Source organism: Myripristis murdjan, chromosome 4 (genome assembly GCF_902150065.1).
Source record: "Myripristis murdjan chromosome 4, fMyrMur1.1, whole genome shotgun sequence".
Taxonomy (NCBI): Eukaryota; Metazoa; Chordata; class Actinopteri; order Holocentriformes; family Holocentridae; genus Myripristis; species Myripristis murdjan.
Genome location: NC_043983.1, coordinates 13,157,589 through 13,177,836, shown reverse-complemented (window position 1 = coordinate 13,177,836; position 20,248 = coordinate 13,157,589). Strand labels below are relative to the sequence as shown.

At 40.6% G+C, this 20,248-nt stretch overlaps 2 protein-coding genes across 3 annotated transcripts; one reads left to right on the top strand and one right to left on the bottom strand.

Moving 5' to 3' along the window:
• Positions 1–2,691: 2,691 nt before the first annotated feature.
• LOC115358134 (MAU2 chromatid cohesion factor homolog) lies at positions 2,692–11,094 on the bottom strand. The gene is made up of 18 exons (XM_030049979.1): positions 10,802–11,094; positions 10,372–10,455; positions 10,086–10,181; positions 9,739–9,833; positions 9,550–9,577; positions 9,124–9,279; positions 8,755–8,901; positions 8,411–8,501; positions 8,179–8,282; positions 7,865–7,942; positions 6,782–6,847; positions 6,585–6,668; positions 5,906–5,955; positions 5,708–5,785; positions 5,426–5,537; positions 5,043–5,133; positions 4,241–4,368; positions 2,692–4,064 (listed from the first exon to the last, which is right to left on the bottom strand). The coding sequence occupies exons 1-18, from the start codon at positions 11,033–11,035 to the stop codon at positions 3,990–3,992; spliced, it is 1,797 nt and encodes a 598-aa protein (XP_029905839.1). The 5' UTR covers positions 11,036–11,094; the 3' UTR covers positions 2,692–3,989.
• A 608-nt stretch (positions 11,095–11,702) lies between these two features.
• On the top strand, positions 11,703–19,765 carry LOC115358175 (mitochondrial coenzyme A transporter SLC25A42-like). 2 transcript variants are annotated; one of them, XM_030050028.1, is made up of 8 exons: positions 11,703–12,079; positions 12,502–12,678; positions 14,969–15,080; positions 15,323–15,348; positions 15,562–15,728; positions 16,959–17,075; positions 17,307–17,458; positions 18,266–19,765. In XM_030050028.1, exons 2-8 carry the CDS (start codon positions 12,592–12,594, stop codon positions 18,589–18,591), a joined length of 987 nt encoding a protein of 328 aa, XP_029905888.1. In that variant the 5' UTR covers positions 11,703–12,079; positions 12,502–12,591; the 3' UTR covers positions 18,592–19,765. The 2 variants fall into 2 exon arrangements, with proteins under 2 accessions (XP_029905888.1, XP_029905887.1); XM_030050027.1 differs by having other exon boundaries at positions 11,704–12,083.
• The last annotated feature ends 483 nt before the right edge of the window (positions 19,766–20,248 follow it).

Here is a 20,248-nt window from a genome sequence, read left to right as displayed (position 1 = left end):
GTCACCGTGGAGCTTTCCCATTTCCATTCCCACTGGACCAAATTACCACCACAAAAGACCCAGAAGCAGCTCAGGGACTGGTAGAAACAGAGGTGCAAAATTTTGTCCATTGGTGTCTGGTATGCCAGAAAACTGAGGCAAGTCAGTGCCTCCCAGCTCCCGTAGTTTCTATGGCCATCACTGGCATCTCAATGTAGTCATTCATTTGATCACAGCGGGATAGATCTTATGGGTCTGTTCTCAAGGTCTGCCCACAGACACAAGTACATACTGGTGCTGACGGAATATATAACCAGACAGTCCCCTTGAGACAGATCACTTCCAAAGCCAAGGCCCACATTCTGATGCTGCTGATCTTCAGAGTGGGCATTCCTGTGGGTAACCTCACTAACCAAAAAAACCCTCTTTATCTCCTGGCTAAAGGCAAACTCATGCAGGAGGCACATCACCTCTGAACCATGGTTTACCACAGCCTTATGGAGATTGATGCTCTAAAAAGAAATGCTGGGGAATGTGGTGGACAAAGATGAGCACATCTTGAACCTGATGCTTGTCTGTGTCCTGTGCCATCCATGACATACCACAGGTTTCCATGGGCTTCTGTCTACTCAAGCTGCTCTACAGAGCCTGCTACATGTGGCAAAGGGGATGTGGAAGCAGTGGCCTCCTCTTCACCACTGGTTCATCTCACACATTCTGCACATAAGGCAGTGAAGGTAGAAACAATGTTTTTCATGACTGGGGTCTCCAAGGATCCACACCGGTGCAGATTCAGCACCAGGGCCAGCAGCAGCCACAGCAGGCTGCCAGGGAGAACGAGGAAGAGCCACGTAATGGCCACGGATCACAGCTGCTGCCCAGCTGCACACATTCTGTCAAAGCAAAACTGAGCAACGACCAAGCCGTTTGTTTCAGAGCAAAGCAACCCCAGAGGACGCAATAAAGCTGCTATAACTGCATGCCTGCACCTCTCCACACCTGCACCCTCATCCTCACCACTTTTAAATGGAATTAAAGGCACCCTGAGTAATACTGATCATTTAAGAAACTTACAACTGTCTGAATGTGTGAAGCCACAGTGAACCAAGTCAAGCTGGCATATACTAGGTAAGACAGATTGTTTGCAAATGCATGTCAACTTGTATTAACAAAGACTTTTTATGTAGATCAGGAAAGGCTCATGACTTGGAAATGAGGATGGGACCATAATGTGGAACATATGGAGGGTTCAGTATAGTAGTAAATGTTATCCATCCCTCTTTTGCAAGATTTAGGTAGCCTACAATTAGACACATTTAAGGTGTCACAGTCGTTAAATACAATAAAAATGTAAACTACACAGTTCAGTGATTTGTAGTACTATTCTGAGATTTGGTTACCAATATATTTTGGCACCTTGACTAAACAATTATACAGTACTACATGGCTAACAGCTCCTTGTGTATATTTACTGACCAAAGTTTTTTTTCCCTCTCCAAATTTTAAATGTTAATTACTGTTAAGAGAAATCAATGCCTAGTCTCCAGCATTCTTGAAATCTTAGTAACTTGTTGATAGCAACTCGTAATTTAACATAGATATTTTGTTAACTTATGTTGTAATTATAAAAATGCGGAGGCTGAAATCTCAGGTTTCACAGCAAACAAAGTATTGTCAGCTGCACGTAGTGTCACTGAATGTTAGGGTTAGGGTTAATCATAATCTTTCAACTGTTATCTTACTGTTCACAGTAGACTTCCCCCTCACATGTTAAATGCATTTGCTTCTACAAATAATGCTTTCCCATGGAGTATAACAGCAACGCCATTCTATATCACGGTTTTGGTCTTATATGGCAAAAAGAGATCCATCGGTGGACTTTCGCATGAATGCTAGTTCTAAATTTAATACAAATGTCCTCATTATCTGAGATTCGGGAGAAAAAGCACTTGACTGCAGTTGTAACTGCCAATCGACAATTTTCAGTATAAACATCAACTTCATATGGTAGTAGTTCTATTTAAAGTTCAACTGTACAGAGTGATTCATGCCACAGCAAGGAAAATGAGAAGTAGGAGAACTTTTGTCAATAACTTCATCAGTATTTTGAATTGATGTAGTCACACACAAGGGTATTTTGTCTAGCAGCAGCAAAGTGTCGTGTCACACGTTGGTGGCAAAGCATACAACAGTAAATGGTAGGAATTTCAATAATTCTCCTTGAGACTGGAGATAACATGGTGGCACAGGCCATTTGGCCATTAAGCATCCTTATAGTCACAATTGCTGTTTGAGAGAAAGAAAGTTGCTATTAAGTTGTTAGTTAATTTCATTTTTGTTCACAATAAATAACCACACTAGTTTATTTCCTGTGTTACACAATCTTGACCAACTGTGGCATTATTCACTTCTCATAGCGGTTTGGGAAGTCTATGCCAAGAAACACTCTCACCTCCACTACTTGCTCAGGGTGTGAAGTTTCTGTTTTTCAACTGAATATAAGTGAAACAAAAATTGAACCAAGTGACCCCGAGGTTCTGAGGAGAATCCGTGGCACTGTGAAGTCTTGTCTAATTTTATTTTATTGATTCATGTGTATTTTGCACTTTGACATTTTTCCTTTTTCATGCTGTAAAGTACTCTGTAACATGTTTTGATATGTAGTGTACAAATAAGGTTATCATCAGAATGGTGTGTAAATCAGTACTTTACCATTTTCAATCATATTTTTATTAGAAAATTGTTGAAAACAATGTAAGCAATAAAAACATGGGCATTGGATAGAATATGGCCTGTACTCAAGCTTAAACTGCATCCTTACAGAGTGTCTTAAATACCAAGCATTGAGTTTGATTTCTACATAGGGTAGCTAAAAATACATATCACACTTTACTAAATTGACTTTATAAAATGTCACTGTACAATAAAGGTTCAACAAGTGGCAAATCTATACAAACAAACTGTAAAGAAAACCATTAACTAGAACTATTGAGACAAATTAAAATATTACAAAATAAAATAAATTCACTTTTTGAATATCTGAGGATTACTGTAAGCTCCAAGTCTAAACATGATTTGTAAAAATGAATACATGAACAGGAATTCATATATTATGGAACTTCAAAAATATACATGAACTTGGTGAGTTTCTTTCTGTCATTTCTTAAGGGTAAGTGGCACCTCTCACAGCCACCAAATGTCATAAAACGTTCAATTACTTTAACATTGCTGGCAGATGACAAAACAGAGCCACCTACTGGTCCCTTAAAGAACTGCACCTCATGGACTAATGTCCTGATAGAATGCAGTTCCCATTTGCCAATCTTGCTTTTACAGCATGAAACTCTCCAACTGATTATTTTTTCATGAACTTATGAAAGGATGTTTCTATTCTCTCTAATGTGGATATTGTGATACAAATTATCTACCAAGAATTAATTTTTAGCAACATTTGTACAGGGAGTCCACATCAGTAACTTCCATGCATGAGGAAAAATAGCATTCATACAAAGAAAAGCCAAGCTGTAAAATATTTACCAACAGTTACAAAAATATCAACATGAATAAATTAATTTGTTTCTTCTACATTTCTTCTACTGCCCCAATATCTATCCCCTTTATTTTCCAAGGAAAGGAAAAGAAACCTGGCTAACGCATAGAAGGGTTCTTGATATCTGAGGCAAAGAAGCCCTTGTGTGGGTTGCTGTGTGTCCTTCACCACTCCAATGACGTATCTACCCCTGCCCCTTTACCCAATAAGCAACCGTGCCACCTGAGAGGGTGGAGTATGCCAAGTGTCGAGCAGTAGTGGCAATTGTTTTAGAACAGTTATAAAAGTGATAGCAGACTATTAGAAAGCCATTGTGAGAAGCTCATAAAAAGGTGAAGGCCCTAACTGTGCACCTCTCAAATCTTGAATACAGTGGGACCGGACAGCAGGTTACTAGGCGTCCACCTCTTGCATGTGATATTATGTACCAGCTAGTGTCATATGTGAGGAAGAAGCAGGCTCATAGAAGGCTTGCAAGGCTGGTGGTGGGGCCATTCTGGGCTTGGATCTGGACAGGAGGAGGTCCGTCAGTCCACTGAAAAACAAAACAGAAAGACACCATAGTCATTACACTGCAGGATACACATACATGACAGATAAGCAGAGGGAGCGAGAAAAACCAAATCAGTTATACAAGGCAGTGGAGAGAAGGGTGATAACAGAGAAATGACGTGTAAACTTGGGAGAGGCAAACTAAGCTGTTGTACGCACGCTGATGAGGTTATGCTCAGGGAGGCTGCAGGCGGCGATGTGGTCTTGCAGCAGCTGCTGAGAGAAGTTCTGGTGCATCTGAGCCGCTTCGTGGGCATCCATGGTGTTCCCCAGGGCCTTGTTCAAGTCTGCCAATACAACGCATGGTCATCTGAATTTTGAAAATCTTGCTGTACGGATGCACCTATCAATCAGCTACCGATCAGAACCGGATGCCTTTTGCAAAAATTCAAGTGGCCGGTAATTAGCACTCTGTTGCACCCTAGTTCTGTCAAATTTACTTCAAGTATGAAATATATTCTTCAGTTCACTTTATCTCAGCTACATTTATTTCTGAGGGCTGTCATATTTTTATGGAGATAGCTAGGAGTTAAGAGTTTGTAATTTAGTTGTTATCTGGAAAAGAAAGATTCTTACTAAGACAGTCAAATCTGTCATGTAGAAACTCTTAACTGAAATAAAATAAAGTTCAAAACTTTAACAGATGATTTAAGGCTCTTAATTATGGTAAACTTAAATTTTGGGATTGTATCGGCAAGCCAAGCTTAAAAAAATAGGGGAAAAAAAGAAACTGTCAATTGGGATTGGCCAAATCAAATACAATCCGTGCACCCCTTTCTTGTTGGCACTTGTGGTGGGAAACTAAGACTTTGTGCCAGTACCCAATATGTGATTAAAAAATCAAGTATTTTGAAGCAGACGTCAAACAACGTTGTGTTTTCCACCAAGTGCTTACAACTGGAAATCTAAGAACATAAACAACACACTGAAAAAGCCAAGAAGTGGGGGTCACTCGGGGTACCTTTCAACAGCGCTGAGGACCACAGCTGAACAGACATGTCGGGGATCTTGCTGGCCAGTTGCATGGCTGGCACCACCATGTTGTTGCTTTCCTGAGGAGAAGAGGATAACTCGTCAGGGGACAAAGTGGCAGACAATATCACAGACTGGTGAATTTGGCAAGATATCCACAATAGAGAGGAGGGAGGTGAACGAGAAACATATTCCACTCATCTTTGTTCAAGTTTGAAAATTTTAAAACAAAAGCGTGTTTTGTTTTACAGGACAGTGTTTTTTTCATTCTTGTGTATTCACACCTATTGTTGACCTAATTCATGGTTTGACCACATGATGAAAAGTAAGAGCTGAGTCAACTTTGGACAACGGACAGGCATTCAGTCTTACTCTGTGGTTGCCAAGGACATAGAAGATGTGGCCAAGCAGAACCAGGGAGCAGGCAGTCAGTCTGTTCAGGTCCTCAGCATTAGACATCTTCAGTGTCTCTCTCAGGAAGCGTCTGCAACACAACATACAGAAAGCCTCCAGTGCTCAGGGCATAATGTGGCTGATATCACCATTCATCAAGAGTGTTCTGAATTAATTTTAATGCATGAGTCGAAAATTTCACTTTGATTAGTTCGGGGTGAATATGTGTACAAAACAATGTAAGCTTTGCAGAGTCCATACTTGGCCTCATTGTAGCGTCCTTGGAAGAAGGACAGGAGTCCCCTGATGTAGAAGGCTGCTGCACGGAGACAGTGGGAGCTGGACCAGGAAAAAAAAAAAAAAAAAGTATCAGTTTCAAAAGAAGCAATCATATATGTTTGTTTATCTGGACACTGAAAAAACAGAAAATATGTATTTGGCACTGTCCTATGTATTTACCTGACTGGGAAGTTGTGGTCTGGGTTTATTCTCTCCAGGAGGCTGTACAGCTGGAGGAGACACAGATAGGAAATAATGCAAATGAATGGTTTTGCATATTAGGTAAATTCCTATTTTACGCTGAAGCAATTAGTCAAACAAAGGACAGGGTTCATTTTCTTTCAACTTTTCGTACTTATTGTTTTTGCTGGGTAGTCTCTGATGCGTGTGATTTGTATAGTCACTGAAATCATCTCTATGAATGCAGCAGTGAAGTGGAGTGAAGTCAGTACAGTAGACCAAACTCACAAAAACATTCTGGCTTCCTGGATTGACATTATCTGGTCCTCTTGAACCACTTTAACATTAGTAGCAATACATATGCAGACATTTGAACTAAAAAAGGAGCAGAATGAGCTCAAAGTTGGAGTATTAGAAACCTGAGCTTGAAACATTTACTTCTAACTCGGATCAAGGAATCTACCAAAGTCTCCTAGTGAGAGATTCCTTGATTCTGACAGGCCACGATGCCATTCCCCCTCACTTGTTTGGACACTTTAAATGATGACATCGCCTGTGACATCAAACCAAGAAAGCATCCTCTTTATGTAACTTGTCTATTCGTACCTGCCGAGATTACTCTATTCTTTATCCAATATGTCACTTTAAAGATAATGTGATCCATTCATATTAAACTAACCTCCTGGTGTCTGTTTCCTTCCCTGATGTAGACACTGGCCAAGTTGGTTACAATAAATGTCCATAGTTCCTGGTGCGTAGTGAGCTGAAACACAAACACCAATTCACATATATAATATTAAATAATATAAAATAATACAAGGCAATACATGAGGAGACAATTCCACTGCATTTGATCACATACAATCAGACACTCACCCGTAAGGCTGTGCTAAACTGTGCCTCTGCATTATCCATACAGTTCACTGAGATGCAATACAGACCCTGTGGGAGTAACACGAGAAGAAAGACATGTTAGATATTGGTTATTATTGATCAATTATTCACCAAAAAAGCACAACTGCCACTTAGAGCAAAAATGAGCAATAACATCCACTGAGAATTTTGGATAACTTCCCTAATTATTAACTACCCACTACTTCTACATCCTGGAACACGGTGTATTTTAAATGGTGACATCATGCTGAACCAGCTGGCATGAACAAAAATTTCATCCATCACATATTTGAGCAATCATGTCCCTTACAGCAAATAAAAATGACCTGCTTTGACTGTTGCTGCAAATTTAAGCACTGCGCCATCTTTGACTGAAGGCTACTCTCTCATATTTCCACACACTTCCTTCACGGTGGGAACTTGTACAAGTGAACTTCCATGTCAAATTACAGAGCCACTAGACAAAATGTCTACAAGTTGGCAGGTCTGCTGTTTTATTATTTTCCTGAGTTTCTTACTTAGATTTTTCATTAGTTTTTTATATACTTATACATTTTCTATTTTTGACTCATTTTTAGTTAGCTTTCTGTCTGGGTTTGGCAGTTCTAGTTTTATTTTAATTTAAATAAATATTTAATTTCAGTTCCGGTTTAGTATTTCTGGTAAGTGGATGATTTTTTAAATGATGTAAATGTTCATAAGAAGTGATCTGTATTTGACTAAAATAGGTATTACATATTTCTACAAGCAACGCAAATGCATTCCTTTGATAATTCAGTTTACACACATTTTTCAGTATATTTAACTTAAGTTGGGACCACATCAATATTTTCTACTCAACAATTATTTCTTTTTTTTTTTTTTTTTTACACTGCACATACGCAGAAAAATGGAACACTTCTCATTTCTTTTTTTGCTCAGACACACAAAATGTTCTACTTCAGTTTTTGTTTTTTCACTAATTCTTGTTTTCAGTTATATTTTGACAATGTTTACGAAAATGTGAGCATGCATGCAGAGTTGCACACACAAACACTAGCGAGGGTCCAGGATGAAAATACTCACTAATAGCGTGTGAAGTTGGGCAGCATGGTTGTTGAATAACCTGGGGGACTGTTGGCACAGCTGACAAACCTGGGAGATCTGGAGGGACAGAACAGAAAGTCGTCAGTGTTCACACACACATTTCCTTCCTCCTTTTACCAATGGATGTTGAAAAAATGAGTTCTCCAGGTTGCTAGACATAAGGACTTTATATAATGTCAGCAGTGACCTTGCTGCATGAGATATGGCTACATCTTTTTCACATGGCTATATAATCAACTAATAATAGAGGAGATACTTAAAAAGAAATGACCTTGGACACTGCAGCATCATACCTCTTGTAATGCAGTAGCCTTGTGACCTGTGACGAGTCGACACATGATGATGTGCTCCAGTAGAATGACTTGGAAAGTAGAAAGGATGGGGCTGCAGTCCAACACTAGCACAACAGCGACAAAATGACAAAAGCACACGGGCAAAAAGTTCAAAATCATATCTCCACATTGCAGCTTCACTTTAATTAAACTGTTTTTGGAGAAAACCACAAGAAAAACTGGACTAACTCACTTTTTAGTTTCTCAAGCTGCATGAGGGCCTTGTCAGTGTACTTCTGGGCCTTCTCTAGATATCCTGCTTGCATGGAGTGCATGACTGTCACCTGTGAAGGGACAGAATGCACATTTAAGAGTGACAATCAATCAACACAGTGCTTCTTTATGCAGTGGAACAAGTATGTTAACAACAACCCTTTTGTGCAGCTTATGTGTGTGAACGTATGTCCATGAACCTGTGTGGTGAAAGGTGTTGTTGTAAAAAGAATGCTCAGACAACTTTCTCAAGCCAAAAAAAAAATGTGGGCGACTACAGCTGTTAAAAGCTTTTTAGTGGTAAAGAAAGAGAAGTGGAATTACCAAATATACGAGGACACACATGTGCTCCTTGGGCAGCCAGTGGAAGAGGTCTGCTGGGTTGGTGGGCAGGATCTCATCGTCATGGAGTGTTGAGATGGTCTGGATGCACTGCTGCAGCTGCTTCAGGCATGGCTTCACGCTCTTCACCTGCAAAAAGACAAACAACGACATACATGTTTACATCCTGTCCCAGCGTTATGACAACTAGACACTGTAATAGACATGTCATTCCTACACCCATTATAATATCAATATAGAACGACCTTATGCTGATGCATACTTTCCGCTGTGATTAATGAATCAGACCTTTTGGACTACTTCACTCAAGCCTACCACTTTACTCAAGCCTACCACTTTAGATTTACTTACCTGCCCAGCATCCAGGTAGTGTGTGACCTGTAGGACCAGGAAGAAGACCCTCAGCGACTCCTTCTGGATGGGGTTTCCCTGCCAGTTCTCCACGATGGTCCCGCACAGTGTGAGCAGAGGATGGACCTCCCCGAGCTTCCTCTCCATTAGCAGCAGCTGGAAGGTAAAGCAACACCACCACGCTCAGGATGTTAAAATGAGATGATGCTTGTTAGCAGAAGTAGCAGTGTTAGTAGTATGCTATTACTGTATAAATTACAATGCAATAATAACAAAATACAGATTTCAGGAAAAACTACAGAGAGATCAAAAAATAAATGGGTAGCTATTATTAATTACAATGGTTTTACACCTCTAATAGCAATATTGATCCATGAATACAGATGAAAAAAGAGGTATAGATGAAAAACTTAACAGAGAACTTACCATTCCTTTACTAAGGAGAAATAATGCCCTGTAAAAATGACAGGAGTTATGAAATCAGCTTATAAATCAACCAATATTTAATCACAATGTGCAACAGCTATGTTAGTGCCAATTTTTATGTGGATGTTGGACACAAATCACTAAAAGGTTTATGTGTGAAAACTCAGTAGAAGATAAGGGCATATTTACCTGGTGTATTCTGAGCCCACCACTCTGGCATACTCAGCTCCAACGCCCAGCAGGTCACATGCCGACACCAAGTCTTTCTCCAGTGTATGAAGTTGCTGGAGGAAATAACAAACAATTCCACCAATCAGTTAAAACATCTTCTCTACTTAGACACAAGAGAAAGTGAAATCTTGCAGTTACATTAGCTAAGCAAAAGCTGTGAACAAACTAGAGTCCTTTTTTTTTCACACCTTCATATCATCTTATGGCTGTTGTGCATCCTGTTTCCATTTAAAGCCAGGCACTGATTGCACAGCACATGAAAACTGAGTGAGGGGGGGGGTGTATTTATTTATAGAGATACATACCGCCAACTGGAACAGCAACCTGCAGTGCCAGTAAGGTGTTTGCTGTGAAATCTGGATGGCCTTGCGCAGTAGGGGCTTTGCAGAGTCCACCAAATTCTGAAAATGAATGAGCAGATCAATGCGCACCGCTCGCTGGTAACAAAACACGCCAGCCAAACCACTGCTAACATGTTGCCTGTGTTTGTACGCGGTACAGCTAGTGCTAAATCACAAAAGTTAAGTGTAATTCAAAGGCTTGGGGAGCTTATGTTGCTCAAAACTGGCCCCTCAGTTGGGCTTCACTTACCTGTTGGCAGAAGAGCTCTGACAAAATACTGGCAGCTTCAAATTTGACATCTTCAAACTGGGGGACCTGCTGCGATATAAACCACTGCAAAAACAACAAAAAAAGAAAATTCACGTTAGCGGCGTCATACTGATGTCAGACGTGCAATTATTACAACCAGCAAAGTTTTCAATGAAGCGCCGCAGCGATGTTTAGCTAATTGTTATCAGCAGATATTAAAAAGCGAAAACGAGCGACCGCAATGTATAATATAACATCCGACAAAATTGGTTACTAGCTCAATTCAACATCCTAGTTCCTCTACAGATACAATTTCCGTGATTGAACATGTATCCTAAGAGTCCCCCGTTATCGACTTCGCTGAGTGTGGCCTGTGCCCATCCCCTCCGCCGCTCCATCCCCGCTCTTTCCCAGATCGACTGGCCCTCACCGCTTTCTCCAGGTGGCTCCGGGCTAGCTCGCTGTTCTTGGTGTGGTGGTAGAGCACCGAGCCCAGCTGGAGGTGCGTCCTGGCCTCGATCCTCTGCGGAGGCTTGAACTGAAACACAGCCTGTAGACAATGCACGCAGAGTCGGATTTTGGGCGGACTCGAGGTCCGAAAATGCTCTGCAAAACCGAGAAGGGCGAGGTACCAAGGCTCCGGGGCCTCTACATTTGACGCCATTTTCCCCGACAACAACAACAAGTTTTTCAGCGCTATGGCGAGGGTCCAGGGTTGCCAGGTCGCGCCAGGCGCAATCCCCGACAGCGTCAAACCTTTCTAACTGTGGTGCTCATTTGATGCACATTTTTATTGTAAATTTTCACCGAATGTAAGGCGTACACACTTCATGTCTTCTTCATGCCAGTTGAAAATTACCAGGAATATATTCGTGGCTGACAGTTAAAAACTTGAATAACATTAAATGTGTTTATCACTGTCTTAATTGGTTTACAGAGATGGTGCATCTAAATGCACGTCTTACTTTGCAGCTATTTCTCATTGAAAAATTAAAACTAAGAACCTCGAATTATGCTCATGAATCTTGCCTCCAGAACCACAGACACATTTTTCATAATGACCCGCAACTGGTAGTGATCCAGGTCAGACGGCTAATTTATGATGATAAATACAGAATCAAACGTTGAAATTGTTTTAATTTTATTTAATTTTATTACTTTTATAGCTGTAAGTAGTACTTGCTCAGTCTGTGAGCGGGGAACTCGAAAAGAGAAGAATATTCGGGAAAAAAAATAGATAATTTAATCACGGCAAGCAGCGGCTGATTTAGTAAATATCCTCAAACCTGGCAACCCAATATTACAACTGTCCTCGCGATATTTGATCACATCAGCGAGATTCGCTCTTGGATATTGTAGTCCAAAACACAAGTATATTATACCCTCGGTAGGATAAGCCCCTGGAAAGCCTAAATAATCTTGCGCGCAAAACCAACCAGCAATTCTGCGGAGCATTTCCACGCAGACGCTCTCTAAAAATAGCCAGGCTTCTCTGTCGCAGCGTTGACACCTGCCTTTTCCAATCACCTTGAAAGAAACGCCAGCAGAGAGGAAGACGTGCAGAGACACCACAGCGTGCTCCAAGAGAGACTGACCAGCCTCCAGTGTGCAAACAACAAATGTGTGCAAGAATCTGGGTTGACTGTTGAATGACAAACAAACGCCAAGAGGATTTCATAGCGGATCGTTGTCTCTTCACAACACTGAGGAAGGTAACAAATTGTGCGCTCTTGACAAATACATCAATTTTATTCAATAACTGTCAAATCCATTCGCCTGTTTGTTTGATTACTCTGATTTTAAGTCTAGTGCGCAGTTGATTTCATTGAGGTGTGGTCACTGAATTATCACATAAGTCAGTTTTGGGTGGTTGAAAAGTGCGCTGATTTGAGTATGATCACCATTCGCAATTTGTCTACGGGAAAATAAGCCTTGGTTTGGAAAGTAGAGTTTCCAATATTGTTGCGTCCTACAGTGTAATTCAATACAGTGTTTCTAGGGCAGGCTGTTTGTGTGTTGTGGCAGTGCGACATGGCGTGCTGTTGACGAGAGCGGAACTGTTTTAAGTAATTGCCTGGCTCATTTCACCTTAAATTTTCTTCTTTTTTCTCTTTTATAATTTCTATGCAGTCCTGTTGCCCTCTGCAGTGGTTTCCTGTACGTGTTCATCTGAATCAGAGAGTGCCTGTCTGAGAGCCAGGGTATCTGTCAAGGGCACACATGGCCCACCGTGTGCATGACCACCAGAGAGCTCTACCCGTACCCCAGGCCACAGTCCTGTCCCTGCCGCCCCCCAGCCCAGCAAAAGTGAGTGCCATTCCACTTCAGACACGTATTCCCCTTAGAAATGACTGAATCTTTGCTGAAGTTGTTTTGACCCAATTACTGTGATGTTGCAATTTTGTTCTCAAGTTGCAGCAAGTCTTCTGTTTTTGTTTGGGAAAATTCCCCGATGCCCTACAGTTGTACATTATTGGAAAATGTCCCATTCATAGAACTTGGAGATCACCATTATCACTTTTCATTCACACTATTAATAAACTGTGCATGATAATAATGCATTAAAAATCTCTTAACAGTGCAGCCTTAGTTGATAACACTAAACCACATCGTTTGCCTTCCAAGCTGTCAAGGCTATTTTGGGGCTGTTGTCGAGGCATAGGGTTGCCGGTACATGCATGTTTTCAAGTACATGCCTGTGCCAGGACACTACTGTAAATAGCAGGCAGGTGCCAACGGCAGCCAGCCAGCTGAGGCTATCTTCACTTTACAGAGCAAAAGGTGATACCGACTGAGGAGAATCATTGCAGCTGGTTCACTTCTGCACCGTAAGGGTAGAACTGAATCTTGCATATTTCCAAGAATGAGCATGCTTTCATATGGCTGAAATCAGGTTAATTTAAGGAGGTTTCTTCACGTAAACTTGATTTGATTTGATCAGGTTCACCAAGAGAGGGAGTTCAATAATGTATAATGTTTTGCAAACATTCAGAGTAAAAACTAACTTAAAAGTGAGCGAGTGAAATGAGTTTGTGATCAAAATGATGCTGATTGGATCACGGGATTAGTGAAGTAGGTTTGAGGATAAAGTAAAAATGCAAAATCACAGAGTTGCTAATGTCACTCTATCCCATAAACACCCCTAATCTACCCCTGAGCAAAGCAGCCAACCCTCAGCTTGTCCCTTGGAGTTAATAATAAACAACATTAGCTAGAAGACTGTAGTTGTTTTGGGCCGCTTTAGTGTGTCAGGTCACAGTTTGTTGTTGCCGAAGAACAGCAGATGTGATCGGTCTGTAGTTAAACTTAGTGATTATATTTTAAGCTGTAAGGTGTTTATATGTATTATATTGGTATATGCAAATGAATCAAATGCCACAGCATTTCTTCTCTCTAGGGTATCGAGTTGCAAAAAAGCAAAACAAACAAAACAAACAAAACCTCTCCAGCTTGTGGTTGTATGCCTTACATGACTTAAGAGAGTCTGTTTGTTATTCATGCCAGAAATTCCTCTTATCAGAAAGTGGAATTGTTTATTGGGTTCAACCTGCCCGTCCAGCTGAATGCACTTATACACACACACACACACACACACACACACACACACACACACACACACACACACACACACACACACACACACACACACACGATTCAAGGAACTACCAGTTGGTGTTATCTTATCTCTTGTGATTCCGACATAAACAGTCGAGTCACTCTGGCTCTAAGCCACACATGCAGATTTTGCTGTGCTGTGGCATTTACTTTGTTGAGGGATGTACATGAGAGCACTGCTGCTGATAAGCAGTGGAGCAAGGAGGACAAGAAATTGCTCCTCAAGTAGAAATATTGTTACTTTGCTGACATTTTTCTTAAGTTAAAGCAGAAGTACTGCTGTAAAAATCTACTGAACTGAAAGCAAAAAAGTAGCTCACTTAAAATGTATCCAGAGTGAAAGTTACTGAGTAACTTTTTTATTAACAGTAACTTTGTTAGATGAGATCATTGAGATGCAGATTTTATAAAGGAAGAGTGTACAAAGTTCAAACTAGATCATTTTATTGGAAATTTGGAAATCACAAAAAAGTAAAAATGAAGTAAAGTCAGTTTGTGATGGATCAGTTTTTGATGCTTATAGGGAAACAACAAAATATGTATTCTGTTTTGGATAGTTTTAAAATGTAGTTAAGTCCAACACTTAAGTATAAATGTAGTTAAAACTAAAACTACTGACTTAAAAAATACTCAAAAACACCTGCACGCAAAAACTACTTGATTACAGTAATGTGAGTAAATGTAAGCAGTTACTTCCACCCCTGCTGATAAGTGCACTTGCCTGTGTGTGTGTGTGTGTCTGTAACTGTGAAGATCAAATATCCCCATAAAACAAAATAATGACCAAAACTGTCCAGACTTTGGACATTTGATTGGCCCCCACTTTGAAATTTGTCTGTTTTAGGGCTGTAAAGAGAGCTCAAAGTAGGTTAAGGGTTACTGTCTGCTTTTTAGTAGGTCAGAGTTTGGGAATGAGTGTACAGTCCTCACAAGTACTGCAGTATAAACGTGTTTGTGTGTGTGTATTTGTGTATGAAAACAGGACTTCAGGCGGACATGGACTGTGCTGGACTCACTGCTCTGTGGTGCGTTTGCTGGAGCTGTAGCCAAAACAGTTATCGCTCCTCTGGATCGAACTAAGATCATTTTCCAAGGTGAGCACAACACTGTACATAACATGCTTTACAAACATCACATCATTCTGTAAATTTGTTGTTTGTGTCGCTGTATTCATTATAGTCAGCAGTTAAGTAACAATCTATATATAAGCGGGTGGAATTTGTACTGACGGTTGTAACTGTTCTTAACTAATTGCTAATCCTCTTAGTCAATGCTTACACTGCATGAGAAAATATTTTGCTGAACTCTTGGTTGCTCTCTCTCCCTTCTCTCACAGTGTCCTCAAACAGATTTTCAGCCAAGGTGAGCAAAGTAATAAATCTGTTGTAGATATTACAATTAATTTCTGTCTCACCCACTCAGTAGTTTACTCAGTAGGTCACCCAGTCTTTTAATCTTTACTCATCTGAATTTATACTTGACTAGAGTGTGGAAAAATCTCTTGTATGTGTAACATTTACTAGTAAATGAAAAGCTAAAGGATGTCCGCCACTGCCCAACATGTGTCATCCTCAGGAGGCTTTCCGGCTCATCTACTGCACTTACATGAAGGATGGGCTTCTCAGTCTGTGGAGGGGAAACTCTGCCACCATGGTGCGGGTCATCCCCTACGCTGCCATCCAGTTCTGCTCCCATGAGCAGTATAAAGGATTACTGGGCAGCTACTACGGCTTCCAGGGAAAGTGAGTAGAGGCTCTAAGGGCCACACTACATTACATTCGATAGCTGTGATAATTACATACCACATCTGCACAGAGCTCTGCATCATCTAGACAAAACACAAAAATGAAATTACTCAGTCATTTATCTGGCTACTGGCTGTATTGGTGATTTTGGGGGCTAGATTTGTCTCAGTTAGCCTTGTGGTATAGGTGATCTTTGATGCAGGACATTTGGAGTTTGTCTTTCAGCAATAAGTTTATGTGCAGTTATTTCTGGGAAGTAACTGGTGATTTCAATAGCAGCGTGAAATCTTTTCATCAATCTAATATTTAAAAACCAATCATATCAGTGTTTTCGCATGTTTTAATCCATTTACTAGACCGCATGCATTCCTTTATATTACCCTTTCAAAGCATATCGTACTCAAATGTTCAGTTGATTAACCTACTTTCAAATTCTCTGCTGCCCCGGCTAACATGTGCCCTGGTTTGTCAGACATGTGCATTTCAATTTAGGCTGTAAAATAATCGTTTCCTCGTGGACTGTTTTCTGGCACTGAAGTACATTCTGCTGTCTGGGTTTCCAGAGATGACCGATGCATTCATGTGCTATCAATAAATTGGAAAAACAATTTTCCTGCTTGGCAGTCAGCCAGACTATGATACCTTTTTTATTTTTTTTATTTATTTATTTTTTTAATCAACCAAAAGACAAATCCACATACTTTTTTCAAGTTGTTCATGTTTGCTTATTGTTTGTTTTCTGGGTTTGGTTTTTTGACCCAATGAGACATAAATACAACTCTGTTTGGACTGGATCTCAGAGTTTTCCACCTCCTTGTGGACCATTCAAATCAATGCAGGCACCTTACTACATTACCACAGAATAATAACGTAACATTGACAAAAAAAAAAAAAAATGAACCTGGGTTGGACGTTTGCTGTCTTGTTTACTGTCACTATCTCAAGAAAGAAGAAATAAATGCAAAGTAATGGCTGCATAGAGGGTTGAAAAAAAAACATTCAAACATCTAAAAATGTATGGTTTGAAAAATGGCCGGCAGCACTGTAAAGGAGGAATGGATTGTAGTAAATAAGTAAAGCATGTAAAAACACTGGTATTGTCCTGAGATACATTTACAAACTTACATTATTTGAATCACATTACAGTAGCATGTGATATTCTGTACTATAATATCTTGGACCTGTGGGCACATGCCTGATATGTACTGTCAATTCTGCTTGTTTCAGAGCTCTGCCCCCTTTCCCCCGCTTCCTGGCCGGCTCGCTGGCTGGAACCACTGCCGCCATGCTTACCTACCCCCTGGACATGGTGCGCGCCAGGATGGCCGTCACTGCCAGAGAAATGTAGGCCCCCACCTACTGTTGCATTCTCAGAGCACCTACTGCCATGTGCCAAGGGATTCCCCTCTCTGTTTTGTGTGTTCTAGTCCTGTTATTCTTAGAGTTAATGGGGCAGCTGTAATGCATGGCAGTAAAAAATAAATGTGACAAATTCTCCATGGTTCCCATAGCCACGTCACATTACCTTGATTATACTGAAAATAATATCTTACCTGAGGTCCCTTTTCTCTGCAGGTACAGCAACATCATGCATGTCTTTGTGCGAATCTCCCAAGAAGAGGGTGTGAGGACCCTTTACAGAGGTTTCACCCCCACAGTCCTGGGAGTCATTCCGTACGCAGGGATCACATTTTTCACCTATGAGACCCTCAAGAAACTACATACAGGTACTGACCTTAGCTCTTGATCTATTTGTGTTTATTCACTGATGATCTGTGAGGTGGCTCGGAGTCAGGGCTCAGCGATATGGACAAAATCAAACATCACAACATCTTTGACCAAACACTGCAATACTGATGTTATTAATAATGACGCAAATAATAGAGTACCTACAACAGTGTAATAAGTTCAGAAAATTACATCCCTTTACCGTAAAGCCGCCTTTACAGTAACCTTGGACTTTGGAAGAGTGTTGGGTTGTATACTTACCTGGGTGTGATAGGAGTCCACATGGTGGCAAGATGTCCTCATTATTTGCTCCATGCTCTCCTTAGCAGCTTATCCAGATTGCTGCATTTGTGTCTCTCCTTTCTCTTCCATAGCACAGCAAAACAGGTACCAAAATACCACTTTTAGTACACAAATGACTGTGATCAACATGGATTAAGCCAATATAAAGAATAACAAGTTCCAGTACCCATTTTTTGTGTAATTACAATTTGTTTCTTCATGGCGCAAGGCTACTATGTGGCACGCCTAGGTAACTATACTAACCAACACTCTGCTGAAGTTCTGTTTTGTTTTAAAACCATGAAAATGCAACATTTAGACCTTATCATATTACAATATCATCCAAAATTCCAGACAATATGTAGTATTACAGTATCGATATAATACTAATATATCGCCCAGCCCCACCTGAAATTTCAGGTTGTTTCTATTACACTGTAAATGATCGTATTGTGGACAGATGCAAAATAAAGATCACGCTGAGCTTCAACTCTTTCCTTAACACTGGTCATTCTTCTCTCCAGAAAAGACAAAGAGGTCCCAGCCATACACGCACGAGCGTCTGGTCTTTGGTGCTTGCGCGGGCCTGATCGGACAGTCGGCGTCGTACCCGCTGGATGTGGTTCGTCGACGCATGCAGACAGCCGGCGTTTACGGCTCAGGCTACAGCACAATTCTGGGCACCATGCGTGAGATCGTGACACAGGAGGGAGTCGTGCGTGGATTATACAAAGGCCTGAGCATGAACTGGGTTAAAGGGCCCATCGCCGTGGGGGTGAGCTTCACCACGTTTGACCTTACACACAACCTCCTGCACAAATTGCACCAGATGGGCTACTTCACCCACTGAATCCACATGGGCGAGAAGGGCAGCAGCAAGCACCGACCACGCTGCCGTGAGGGAGGCGGTGAAGTCGGTCACAGAGAGACTTTGAATGTATGGCAGTAATAATCAGTAATAACTCCACTCACTACACTGCCTTGTTGCACTCTTGTTTTCACCTCAGTGAATATCTCTGTCTCTTTGTGTGTGAGTGTGTGTGTGTGTGTGGACAGTGGAAGAGGAGATCTAGTCTGTCCACATATACTAAGTATCTAAAACTTTGGTGAATGCACAGTCTGGGGTCAGTTGTCCCTAGAAGACAACGGCAGTTCAGAGCAATGGCAGGAAATAAGCGGCTTCAAATCAATTGTTCAGCGACATTTATGTAATATTTGTTCTGAAATCGTGGCACCATCACAGTGATGAGAGTGAATAACTGGAAGTGTGTGGATAAGGAAAATGCTTGCTCCATAATACATGCATGTGGACGAGTGTTAATACAATACACACAATTTTTGTCTTTAATGTTCTTTTAGCCATCTCAGCAAAGTGATTTTTATTGCTTTGAAAGTTTTTTTTTTTTTAATTTGATTTTTGATGGAAGTTTTATTGTTTCTTGAATCATATATCGCTGCTTTCTTTTCTTCTTGATTATTTCAAGTAGCCTGAACGTGTTGGGAAATGCCTTTTGGTTAAATCTAGCTCATCTGCTCTGAATCAGACTTAGTGTTTTCACGAGCGTTATGTGTCACATGATAACCCACATGGTCAGAAGGGGGATTACGCAATGGTTTTTATTTCAATTCTACATTTTATTGAGGTGCCAAGGTGGAATGACTGAAGATGATGGGATGGATGATTGTGGGCCAGGGATCATGTCAGCAGGACTGCATAGTCTCAAGTTTCTATAAATAAATATTTCAGATTAAAATATGTATATATTATCAAAGATATTTCTATTTCTTCCCCAATGTTGTACAGATTCTGTATGTGATATTAATTGCTTTTGCCCGATAGATGCCGTTGAAAAATTTTGACATGCCAAAGCACCAATCTTTATGACTAATACTTCTATGTGTGATAATGAGCAGTCATACATTTCATTGCTAATATGCAGTATTTCCAAAGATCTATGAGTTTACTGCTGTTTCAAGCAAAAATCCATTCTTGGAATAATAAAGGTGTCTTACCACTAAGCTGAGCAATGAGTCATTTTGTCCACTTGAGGGCGCCAAGTGAAAGGAAAAGCCAGTCTCATAAGGCCACTGACTAGAGGCCTTACAGAAATTTGAATTTAATGGCTGTATTAGTTAGGATGTTTACTGGCTACAGGAAAATCTAGGTTTACAGTTATAATAGTCACTGACATGTTTTCCTTTTTGCTGACACAGATTGGATTGATTATATTATTGCAAAATTATAGCAAATTGAATTCCGCTCTAATCAACTCAGGCATTTGCTTTGAAATAATATTATCAGAAATGAATGACACTATCCCATAAGTCATATGTAAAAATTCTAGCAGATAAATGTTGTATATCTATAATTTGCTAACTAATTTCTCAGCCTCATGACTGTGAGAGGCCACCAGGCCTAGAAGTTTCAGTAGGTGGCAGCAGTCAGCAGCTGCTTGTGCCTTCTCTGTGGCCCAGAACCATAATGGAGGTTAGTTAGGGCCCTGATC

Bases quoted from the DNA above. Each gene is read 5' to 3' on its own strand.
- LOC115358175 (XM_030050028.1), top strand. From the start codon at position 12,592: ATGGCCCACCGTGTGCATGACCACCAGAGAGCTCTACCCGTACCCCAG. The intron at 12,679-14,968 runs GTGAGTGCCATT...GTATGAAAACAG, and splicing joins CGCCCCCCAGCCCAGCAAAA to GACTTCAGGCGGACATGGAC. The intron at 15,729-16,958 runs GTGAGTAGAGGC...TGCTTGTTTCAG, and splicing joins TACTACGGCTTCCAGGGAAA to AGCTCTGCCCCCTTTCCCCC.
- LOC115358134 (XM_030049979.1), bottom strand. From the start codon at position 11,035: ATGGCGTCAAATGTAGAGGCCCCGGAGCCTTGGTACCTCGCCCTTCTC. The intron at 8,283-8,410 runs GTGAGTTAGTCC...CTGTTGTGCTAG, and splicing joins GCAGCTTGAGAAACTAAAAA to TGTTGGACTGCAGCCCCATC. The intron at 4,065-4,240 runs GTGCGTACAACA...TTTGTTTTTCAG, and splicing joins CTGAGCATAACCTCATCAGC to TGGACTGACGGACCTCCTCC.